The 10953-nt window shown below is 41.4% G+C and overlaps 2 protein-coding genes across 2 annotated transcripts in view; both read right to left on the bottom strand.

The window, feature by feature from the left end:
- On the bottom strand, nucleotides 1–1365 carry CCNO (cyclin O). The gene is made up of 3 exons (XM_014887004.2): nucleotides 1112–1365; nucleotides 849–1034; nucleotides 1–696 (listed from the first exon to the last, which is right to left on the bottom strand). Exons 1-3 carry the CDS (start codon nucleotides 1349–1351, stop codon nucleotides 211–213), a joined length of 912 nt encoding a protein of 303 aa, XP_014742490.2. The 5' UTR covers nucleotides 1352–1365; the 3' UTR covers nucleotides 1–210.
- A 1551-nt stretch (nucleotides 1366–2916) lies between these two features.
- Nucleotides 2917–10953, bottom strand: part of DHX29 (DExH-box helicase 29) — a 35793-nt gene continuing 27756 nt past the window's right edge. Inside the window, exons 22-27 of the mRNA XM_014887009.2 lie at nucleotides 10223–10359; nucleotides 9131–9224; nucleotides 8112–8414; nucleotides 6677–6808; nucleotides 5187–5283; nucleotides 2917–4456 (exon numbers count right to left, since the gene is read on the bottom strand). Of these exons, the coding sequence (XP_014742495.2) occupies nucleotides 4401–4456; nucleotides 5187–5283; nucleotides 6677–6808; nucleotides 8112–8414; nucleotides 9131–9224; nucleotides 10223–10359 (819 nt within the window). The 3' untranslated portion in view covers nucleotides 2917–4400. The remainder of the gene's footprint in view (nucleotides 4457–5186; nucleotides 5284–6676; nucleotides 6809–8111; nucleotides 8415–9130; nucleotides 9225–10222; nucleotides 10360–10953) is intronic.

Below are 10953 nucleotides of genomic sequence, written 5' to 3'. Positions count from 1 at the left end.
AATCAATACATTTATTTACATGCTATACTTAAAAAAGTATAGCAAAGGGACAGTGTAGATGACATGACACATACAATCGTTTGCAAAACGCCATCTAATTTTTAGGCTCCAATGACACTAAGGCTTAGTGGATCACCACTGCATCGACTCTGTGGAGCACAGAAGTCGAGCCAGAGCCGTCGCCGCCGCCGCCACCACCACCACTCGCTGTCAGCGGTCATCCGCTAGCGAGGGGCACTTCTGGCCCACCTCCGAGGGCAGGAGGAGAGACAGGGACCGCCCGTTCAGAGACACCAGGAGCTGAAGCTGGTCCATGCAGTCCCGCAGGAGCTCCTCCGGGTAGCCGCTGATTCGTAGGTCCAGGGGGCTGCGGTGTCGCAGGAGCCGGTCCGCCAGCCCCAGGCTGCTGGCGGCCAGCAGAGAGGGCGCGTATTTGGTGAAGGCATAGTCAGCCAGGCTGAGCTCCGCGATGCCCTCCGCCAGGCTCCGGGCGTCCGCCGCCTCCCCCTCGTCGGCCCCTCGAGCGTCCAGCCGCACCTGGCTGAAGTGCTCCAGGAAGAAGCTGACGGTGGGCGCTGCCAGATCGAAGTCCAGGCGATGCAGGACGATGCACTCCAGGTTGCGGAGCTGCTGGCGGGTGAAGGCGTCGCAGCAGAGGGCGAGGAGCTCTTTCACGCTAGGAGGGTGCACCTCCACCTGCGAGTGGGGACAGGAGTGAGAACGCTGCCGCCGGGAAGCAGCGCAGAGGAGCTGGCGCGAGCCCGGCCTGTCTGTGCCCCCCCCAGGCTAGCCTCGGCGGGCTGCAGAAACCCTGGCGGCGGGACTGCCGGGCCCCTGGGCCACCCTACCTGCTTGCAGGCAATGAGCAGCGCTGTTACTCCCAGGAGCTGGAAGCAGTCGGCGGCCACAGGGGTGGTGGCGAGAAAGCGGTCGAGGATGTTGACGGCCAGGCAGAGTGCCTCCAAGGAGAGCCCGAAATGCCGGTGCACGGGGATAAGCCAGCTGACCAGCTTGCAGCGCGCCTCTGCCGTCACCTACGGCACCGGGGATCAGACGGGGCCCACCCCGGGGTCCCCCGCCCGCTCCCCGCCGCCGGCCCCACTGCCCCCACCTGCGGCTGTCGAGCAAGCGGCTCCCGCGGCTGGAAGCGGCTCTCCAGCGCCTTGCGGGAGCGGTACCAGCTCTCCCCGTAGTCGCGGAAAACCTGCAGCTCCTGCGCGCTCTCCCTCGCCGCCGCCGCCGTGCCCAGGCGCCGCCGCCGTGCCGGGCGCCGTGGGCAGCCCCCGGGGGAGCTGCCGGGTCCCCGACACTCCGGAGTGCCGCCGCACCGCCCGCTTGCCGCCGTCACCATGGGGGGAGCGCCCGTACCAGCTCCGCTCCGGTCGCGGCGCTGGCTATTTGAGCGGCGAGGCGGCCGCCAAAGGTGTCACCGCCCGCCTCCCAGGATCCCCGCCCCGCCTGTCCCGCGGAGGTCGTCTGGGCATTTAGGGGACCACCGTCTCCAAAACAAAATTTGAGCCCCTGTAACGTCTGTCTCTTGTCTACTGCTGTGGAGGAGACGCGGCGGGACTGTGACCTCCCGACCACGGCCTCCTCACTCTCGCATGGCACAGAGAAAACCGGGCAGCAGAAATGTAGACCCATGAACGCAGCCAGCTGAAGCTGCTGCACCGATTTTGCCATTACCAGCGCAGCTGTCTTTGCAGCTCCTAGCAATTCAACTCGGAACCTCGTAAGCAGTAACAGGTACCCATCACTCCCCACAAGTAACAAGTGTCACAACTAACACTTCCAGTGCAGGTCACCAGAAACAGCAAAAATACAACAGGAGGAATGCTGGAGCTCACAGGGCACTCTGGCTCTCAGTTACACTTCCATCCATGGATTATTTATGTAATGGAGTACTACTTTAAAACAGCTGAATGAAGAAAAATCAAAACAGTCCTGCCCTTCTCCCACCCATTTATAGTGTGCTATATATGTAGAAAGACTTGGAGAAAGAAAATTTCTTTTGCGTTAAGCACTGGGAAAGATGCCAGTGGGAAACGAGCTTCATGAAGCCCAAGATGCAGAAGCAAAACAGAAGAGATGGGAATTCTATAACGTGAATAGCATAAGAAGGAACTGCTCTCCAAGGTGAGGACAGAGATCAGGAGAACATACTGCCTTTAAAAGAATGAGAGAACTGATTGCAGATCACAGTTGAGATTATGGTGACAAAGATTCAGAGATACTGAATGGTCCTGTGTCTGACAAACGCTTTGCAAAAAGTGACACAAAGGTGTTAACAGAAGTCTTTATTAATAAATAAAGCAAAAGAGAAAGTTCATCCACCCAAAAGAGTACAGGCACAAAAGTTTCTCGTGTATACTACAGAAGCAGAAAGCCGGCATAGAGTATTTTTTGTTTGCTTTTCTTTTTAAGATAACTGTGCTTATCTGTACACCACAGTGTGACCTCCTTAATGTTTTGCAGAAAACTGTTGCTCACACAAGATCGTGCAATTTCCCAGTTATTACAACATATCCCCTTAATTTATTTCAGTTATTTATTTAAAAGATTACAAAGCAGAGCATGCTAGAGAAACACAAAGAATAACTCTGAATTTCAACATTACCACCTATAAATGGAAAAATACCTCTTATTCATCACATTTGAGTAAGGAAGAAGAACTCAAACACAATTCACACTTTACCTAGGATTTAACCATTTAAGACCAACAACTCATTTGCAAAATACAAACTCAAGAGAAAGATGAGCTTATTAGTTTCTGAATTACTGATCCATTTTTCTAATTTGTGTTTTCAAAGGATACAAATAAAGTATCTCAATCAAAACCTAGGAAATCTGTTTAGAGTACAGATTTAGTTTGTATCTTCAATGAATATAATTTGCAGGTTTTGGTGTCAGTGTGAGAATACCGAAGGCAAAGTTGAGGTCTTAAGGTCTAAGATCAAAACTTCTTGTTCAAATGCTTCCTTGCCTAAATGGCAGTGTAAAAAAAACCCCAAAAGTCACTTCCTGTCTCCTATGAAATCAGAACTACGACTAGGTTATTGTAATGCATAGAAGAATAGTAGATATGATCCCTGTTCCTTCAGTGCTGTTAGCAAGCAGCTTTCCTCTTCTAGAACTGAGTGTAAGCTAAAATGCACAAGCTGGACAGCAATACCAGTTTGACAATGATAATCTAACTGGATAGGCTTCATATATCTCGCATTTTTATGCAGTTTCCTCAGTGTCCTTTCTGTACATGATTAACCTTTGCTGTATAAAACCTTTATTTTTCAGATTAAACAGAAGTAGTCGTCTACACTGTGCTTCTGTCTGTAAAGACAGTTCCTATTTGACTACAACTGTTCAATGGTAAATCCTCCCCAATATATTCCAATATATTCCTTATTCTTGAAAGCTGAGTTGGCAATCTAAAATTGCCCTTCATAATTAGAAACAGTGCAGATAGGTGGAATGTGAGACCATCTGATTCATTAAGCTACTCAATTAATGATTATTCAGTATTAAAGAAACAAAGGATCACTCAGACATCCAGTCATGGTGAGCAAGAAGGGTAGGAGAGAGCTGCCACTGGAAGTTTCCATAAGGAGCTTCTCAGATATTTCCTTGAAGAGGGTCAATACTAATTTTGATCAATAAGGGGAAAAAAACCACATGATAATCTCTTGCAGAACTATGCAAAACTTAACATACAAAAAAAGGAGATCAAATTACAGTACAGTTGCAGGAGTTGCAAGTATCAGGGTAAACAAGGAGAAACAACTGACAAGAGGCACATCCTCTGCTTGTGAGGAGCTGCTGGTCAGCACATGTCTCACTGAGCCTCACTGAACACTTGTTCACAGCAGTCCATACTATCATCTTAGAGATGCTTATAGAGCATCTTCTCAATGTAAATCATACAGAAAAATCAAGATTTCTCTAAGATGTAATGGTTTAATACCATAAATAACTAGTTTTAAAAAATCATCACTTAGGAAACCCATGGGAGAAACATATGTCTTCTGTTTGCACACGTGAAATTCCACTCAGCTGAGATTAAGGACCAATCTTCCATCATCAGTACACACTGTACTGATGATATGATTAGCATTTAAGTAAAAAAGAGGAATTGTTCACACCCATTTCTATTTTGAGAAGAAACTGCTTGCAGTTATTCACACATTCAAGACAAATGGCACCAAATATGCTGTAAAGGCAAAGCATATTCAATGTTCATCTTTACACTGATAAAGAAGAAAGGCTGATTCTATGCAAAATCATGCAGTGTATCCCCCATCATGGTTGGTATCAACCACATTAAGAATTTAAATATTCCTATTAATGTTGGAGTGAGTATTTCTCCTGCAATTACTGAAGCGTTGATTTGTTACTGATTTCTGATTTCAGTTACCATTTTCTGTTTTTATCAGCTCTTTGATGATGTGTAAGACCTTGTCATCTAGAAAAGAAAAAAAAACACAGCATATGAAAAAGAGCAAGCTAAAAAACTGATTTCCAAAACGCCAAAAATCTAAGTCTAGCTCTCAGCAAATTAAAATTTTGTTTCAGGCTATGCCAGAATCTAAAGCAAAACAAGTGATCATCATTTGGCTAGCAAAAGGACAAGCAGCATGTACACAGTATATCATAAAATTATTCAATAAACTGTCAGTGACCATTTCAGTATTCCACAAAAGATTGGGAAAGTGGCAGGTTAAGTACAGATAGATACATCAGCTACCAGTAGCTCCTTTTCTTCCTCACCTACAATATGCTGAACATCCAGTGTCCAAATTTTAAATTATGCTCCACAGTTCCTTATTTTTGGGAACCAACATGCTGTTGGTTATCCTAGATTTTGAGAATTTGCATAACACTTATAAAGCCATTCACACTTCGGATTCTCCACACGTAATCTCGATTCTATTTTGAGATGCATGCCTCACCATTACTACTACTACTACTATCTTGAATATTGTTACCAGGGCTATCTTTAAAACGGCAGTTGTGCAGATCTTTGTACATCTGGGGTGAGCCACACAACATATGCAGGCTTAGTAATGACTTTCTGGATGCCTCTTAACGGAACTTTCATGTCACACATTCTACTGTATGAGGATGCAGTCTACTAATGATTGCTCAGATTTGCTACAAGGTCCACTTAAACAGAAATGCCAGCAATAAGTTACCTTCAAGTGACATTTTGGGATTTTCAAGCTTCTTCTTCAAAACAGACTCAATGAGAACTCTCAGCTGTTTGAAAATTACTGCGATCTTAACAGGAGCCTATAAAGAAAAGACAAGCATTTGCATCACCAGACATTTCATACCAAAATATAGATCACAATACCACGATACATATAAACAGAAGTTCTTAACAAGATTACTGCAAATATGATGCACATATGTGAACTTTAATGGCAATGATAATCATGATGGATAGTATACTCATGAAATGACTGGGCTTACATTATGCCTTGGCTTTAAGTAGTAAGTAAGTAAGCTTTTTTGGTAGTATCAAAGCCCGAAGAATAGCAGCCTAGAAGGGCAGCTTAGAATGTGTTCCCACACAACCAGCATAAGAGGAAATTATTACTTTACCAATGAGCTATCCAATTAATTACTGTTTCCCCCCCAAGGTAACAAAGTTCAAATTACATTTATATCTGAAATAAACCAGCTATGCATTTGCCTCTTGGGAGGTCTGCCAGGCCTTCTGACAAAGCAATCACAAGTCTTTCCTAAATCTCACTAGGAATTTGGATACCTCAAACTGAAGCCCCTCTCCCAAAAATATTTCATTTTATCCTTTCCTCTCTTAATCCCTCCAATCTTTCTCTAACAAATCAATCTCTAACAAATCCACAAGGAACCTGCTTTTTAAATTCCCTGTGCATGATAAGCAGTGAATTCAAATAGATTATTGGATCAGCAGACTGCAAAAACTTGTTTTGTTGTTTATAGTTGTCTTTGAGAGTAGCACAAGGCCCACAGCACAGAAGCAGCACAGAAAATTGTAACCATGTAGCTGCCTGGATAGCAAAACCCGCTACTTGCCATTTACCAGAATTTACATAGGATCTTTTAATGACAACTATTTTGTCTGCAAAAGTATGCTAGTAAAGTACTCTCAGTTTTCCAATTTCCAAATAAAACTTACACATGTGGAAAGCAAAAAACCTAATCAAGAAAACCAAACCCCCAACCCAAGTAAGCAGCTATTCTACAATTGGGTTTTTCTTTTTCAAACAATTCTGCCTGCACCATAGAACAGTATATACAGCAGTGTACTAAAGATAAATATGTAGTTACAAGATTATAAAATTGTAGGAAAGGGTAATACAAAAACAGTACACTCCTCTGCTTTCAGTACAAACTCTATAAAACAAGGTTTCGTCTGCATCCATTTTCAATACCTTTTCTGAAAGAACACTTTCTTCTTGAACAGAGAGGGAACGGATTTGTTGCAAACCACATATGACAACACCATTCTTTTGAGTGTGATTTATTAAGATTTCATTACACATATACAAAATTTCCCATAATTATCTTTAATTCTCTTCCCCTTTCTTCCCTCTTGTTTCCATATACAATGATCTGAATCAAGCTGATATATCAACTATGTAATATGAAAACTCATGAAATCACAAAAGGTGGGTTAGTTATAACTCCAAGGCACCTGAAAATGGATCCAACCATCAACTGTCAGGAGATGCTCGCGATGCTGGACTTCTATATCCCCACCGAAAAGTAAGATGGGAAAGGGGGATATTAAAGTTGTTTCTCTCAAATACACCTTGGCATACCTCACCTGCATATAAACAAACACTAACAATTAAAAACAGTAATAAAAAAATCCCAAACCACATAACATCTGTAACACTAGATTTGATTGCTACTTCTACAAGCAAAAAAATACACTTTTTTCCCCTTTACAAGATGCAACCAAAACAAGTTATTGCACACAATCAATAGCTATTTGTCTGCCTTACACCACAAAATAAGTAATCTCTAAGTAAGTGACAAGCATGTATGTAAGCAAAAGCCACAGTTATCTTCTTAAAGCTCAAATGGAGAGATAATGTTAACCTAGTGGTGTTCATAGAAGCAACACTAAAAGTAAGAACACTACTGAAGCAATAGGCAAGCAAAGCTCTTTTGTTACACATTCGCCTTGGGAGCAGCTGTTTTATCATCCATATATGCAAATGCATAAATGTGGTACACACAGACACACACTGCATGAACTATGGGACTCAGCATGTGCTGCTTCTGGCTTTGGAACATCTCAAATAAGGACAGAATGGGGTGGAATGAGTTGTAGTGGGAAGAACGAACATAAAAAGAACACATCTTCATATAGAAGTGCAGGCTTTGTTTGCCTCACTGTTCACAGAATAACCTACCTACCTTAGTTGCTGTCTTGCCATCACGCTATGATGCTCTTGGGGGTCAGGAAATATTTTCAACTCTCAAAAAATACTATCAGTTTAAATGCATTCAAAAGTCTAATACTTCCTGCTTCTTTACAGTAAATTCGGCCATTAAGCCATTAAGCTGTCAAACTTCTGTTGTACCAGCAGTATAACTAAATACAAACACTTGAATTTAGCCTGTAGCTGACAAGATTTTCAATCGAAGGGGAAAGAAGTGAAAAAAAATGCAATTCAGTTAAGGAGTTTAGCAGTCCATTACAGAATTGGCTATTTTATTACTGGCACATGTCAGTACCAAGTTTCAAAACCTTAAAACAGTAACAAAGCAGACTTTGAAAAGTTACTACTACATATTACTGTATAAAGTGTTACTAAAATCAACAAGACTGTATTCAAGAAGTCAATGATACGATTAAGTTAAATAATACACAGAAAATGCCTTCTATTTTTAGCTACCAGTTTCACCATGAAAAGATTTTTTCATGATCTTCAGCTTCACCTTCTTTTTCTTCAGCACCCAGTTGACTCACTTTTATGGACTTTAGGATCATTAAGATAATAAAGGACTCTTTAAAATAAAATAATTAGGTATTAAATAACACACCAGTTTGAAATATATTAGAGGCAGAACTCCACCTTTACACAAACTACTAGCTACATTCACTATCTTCAACCTACCTTCTCCTGGTAAAGCAGCCATCCATATGTCTGCAAGTCTCGATTTACAGAAGAGGGATGAACTTGCGCTTTACCCTGAGCAGTTTCTACCATGCAAGCCAGCTTCTCTGTAATATCCACAGACTTTGTATACAGTATTTTTCCTACGTTGTCATACAGTCCTGCAGTCAACACAGCTTTAAGAAGAGCTATTTCACTGAGGGACAGGGATTGTGTGACTCCATTTCCATCCCATCCACATTGTGTTGAAGGTGCTGTGAACCCTGCTGCTCTGACCACTCTTATGAGTTCTTGCTTCACATCCTGAAATTAGGATGGTATTAGTAAAGTTTTGAATTTAAAAAGTTACATACTCCACCTCAGCAGCAGGAAATAACACTTCATCTGAATTATTCATGCTCTCCAAGGGAAAGTACCTTACTAGAATAAAAACTTATATTTTCTGCAGCCACAATGGAAGCTATACTGTTTTCTATGAGAAAAACATTATTTATAACATAATCTGATATCTGGAATAGAGGATTAGACATACAGAAATATATATGCTGGAAATACTAAATCTCTACCTTCTGTTAAAACGAAAATACACATTTGCATCACAGATCCAGTTCTGCTCGGAAATACCAATTAAAACATTTTCTCACCAAAAATAAGAGGCCATTCATGCAAGTTTGTGGCTCATCTTTCAAATTAACTGTTAATAGATATGTTATTTGATATCAAGAATAATATAAATACTTTAATTCATGAAGCTTTGATTCTCTGATGGAAGTAAACCTTAGCTTCTCCAATGGCAGTGACTATAAAGCTGTTTACCAAAGCGTGCATATCAAAACTCAAATACAGACACAGCTACCTTGATTGAGAGCATGCATTTTCACCAGTCCCTAAAATTCCACTTGCTTTTATCTTGTCTAAATAGTAACTGTGATATATCATCTCTTTTAAAGGGAATTACATTTTCAGAGGGAAATTTTAACAAACAACTTATGAGTGCAGAGCATAATGATATGTTTTACCTCCAGAGTTAACAGTGAAGTCCTATTAAGGAAATTCCTCCTGCAATAAGTCATTTCAGCACGATATCCCCCTTCCTGTCGAGCCCTTTTCCACCTAAAGAAAAAAATAGTGTCTTATTACAGCAAGAAACCCATTAAGACTATAACAAAACAGGCACTAAGTAATGAAAAGAATAATGTTTTGTAGTAAGCATTCTTCACTCTAAAATAAATTTTATTAATGAAGATGAATGCTGCTGGTCTAAGGACACTCCAGAGAACATGCCCATAACATAGATTTGACATATACTAATAAATAAATAAGGTGATTTACTCTCAAACCCCACACATTTCTGTCTTGACAGTTGGAACAAAATTCAGACTTAGTGGTAATACTCTAAAGGAGAAAAAACCTGTAAGTCATTTTATACATTTGTGCTTTATCAAATACAAAATATTCTGGTCAAAATACCACAAAGAGCAAACAAAATACTTTAAACACTAGGATAAACTGACACAGTAAACCTCTGTATGTGCACAAGCATAGTTAAAAGAAGTTGAACAAAACACTAAGCAAGCTATCCATTTGTGTTACAGTACAGTACAGTGGCAATCTACTGTTACTCTGAACAGAAAAAACTTGAAGTGAAAGCAGTTCAAGAGACATTAAGAATTCTTTACATAAGTGTTATAAGATACTTGTTATCTGCTAACATCACTGTAGCCGTGGAATGAGGTTTTAACCCTTTAAGTGCAGCAGAAATAAGATGCACAACTACATGGTCATCTTTCATGACAGGAAGAAAGAGACAAGTTTATTCAGAAATACACTTGGTTTCATAGCATGACTGCAACTCCAAGAGTAGAGAAAAGGTGATTGTTTCAGAGAAGACACCCCATTCCCAGGGCCTGGTCACACACCATAACAGGTGTTCTATCTTTGTTATTAATTCCTTTTTATTTTGACCAAATTATCACTCTGGGAGAAATTCTCCCTAGCCTTGAGCTGGACCAGCTTATCGGCTGGGAACAGAGCTGAAAAGCTCCAGCCTGGACTATTTTTCAGGCTGTAATTTTCTTACTTTCTCAATACGTGTCCCACACATCACTTACCCCAAATAAGCATTGTAGATTGTTATATGGTCTGAAACTGCCATAGCTAGAGATGATTTTGCAAGATCTGCTTCATCTTTTCGACCAATAGGTGTAGTAAATGGAGATTTTTCTGTCATAACAGCAGCCAAAGTTGCCTGCAATTATAAAGGACACATCACTTAGAAGTATTTTGTTCTAAGCTTACAGGTTTATAAAACAAATAGCCTTAAATTTTATTTTATCATTATCCTAGAATTATAGGCTTGGGCTGCAAGGGAACTTAAAGATCATCTAGTTTCAAGCCTCTGCTATAGGCAGGGACACCTTTCACAAAACTAAGTTGCTCAAAGCCCCACCCAACCTGGCCTTAAACACTTCCAGCAACGGGACATCCACAACTTCTCTGGGCAACCTGTCCCAGTGCCGCATCACTCCCGCACTAAAGAATCTCTTTCTTTTGTTGATTCAAACCTAATCCTCTTTCCGTTCAAACCCATTCCCTCTTGTCCTGTTACCATATGCCCGTTAAAGAAGTTCCTCTTCAATGTCCTTCAGATACAGAAAAGCTGCAATTAGGTCATGCTGGAGCCTTTTCTCCACATTGAACAACCCAATTCTCTCAGTCTCCTCAAAGGAAAGGTATTCTAGTTTTCTCTGATCATCTTTGTGATAAACTCTGGACTCAATACAGCAGGTCCACATCCTTCCTGTGCTGGGGCTACTAGAGGTGGATCCAGCACTACAGGTGG

Source organism: Sturnus vulgaris, chromosome Z (genome assembly GCF_052056855.1).
Source record: "Sturnus vulgaris isolate bStuVul1 chromosome Z, bStuVul1.hap1, whole genome shotgun sequence".
Lineage (NCBI taxonomy): Eukaryota > Metazoa > Chordata > Aves > Passeriformes > Sturnidae > Sturnus > Sturnus vulgaris.
This window is presented reverse-complemented; position numbering and strand designations above follow the sequence as displayed.

What these genes read in the sequence shown, in the direction of transcription:
- CCNO (XM_014887004.2), bottom strand. Translation starts at nt 1,351, where the DNA reads ATGGTGACGGCGGCAAGCGGGCGGTGCGGCGGCACTCCGGAGTGTCGG. An exon ending in CGCTTGCTCGACAGCCGCAG is followed by an intron (nt 1,035 to 1,111) that starts GTGGGGGCAGTG and finishes CCGGTGCCGTAG; the next exon opens with GTGACGGCAGAGGCGCGCTG. An exon ending in TGCTCATTGCCTGCAAGCAG is followed by an intron (nt 697 to 848) that starts GTAGGGTGGCCC and finishes CCCCACTCGCAG; the next exon opens with GTGGAGGTGCACCCTCCTAG.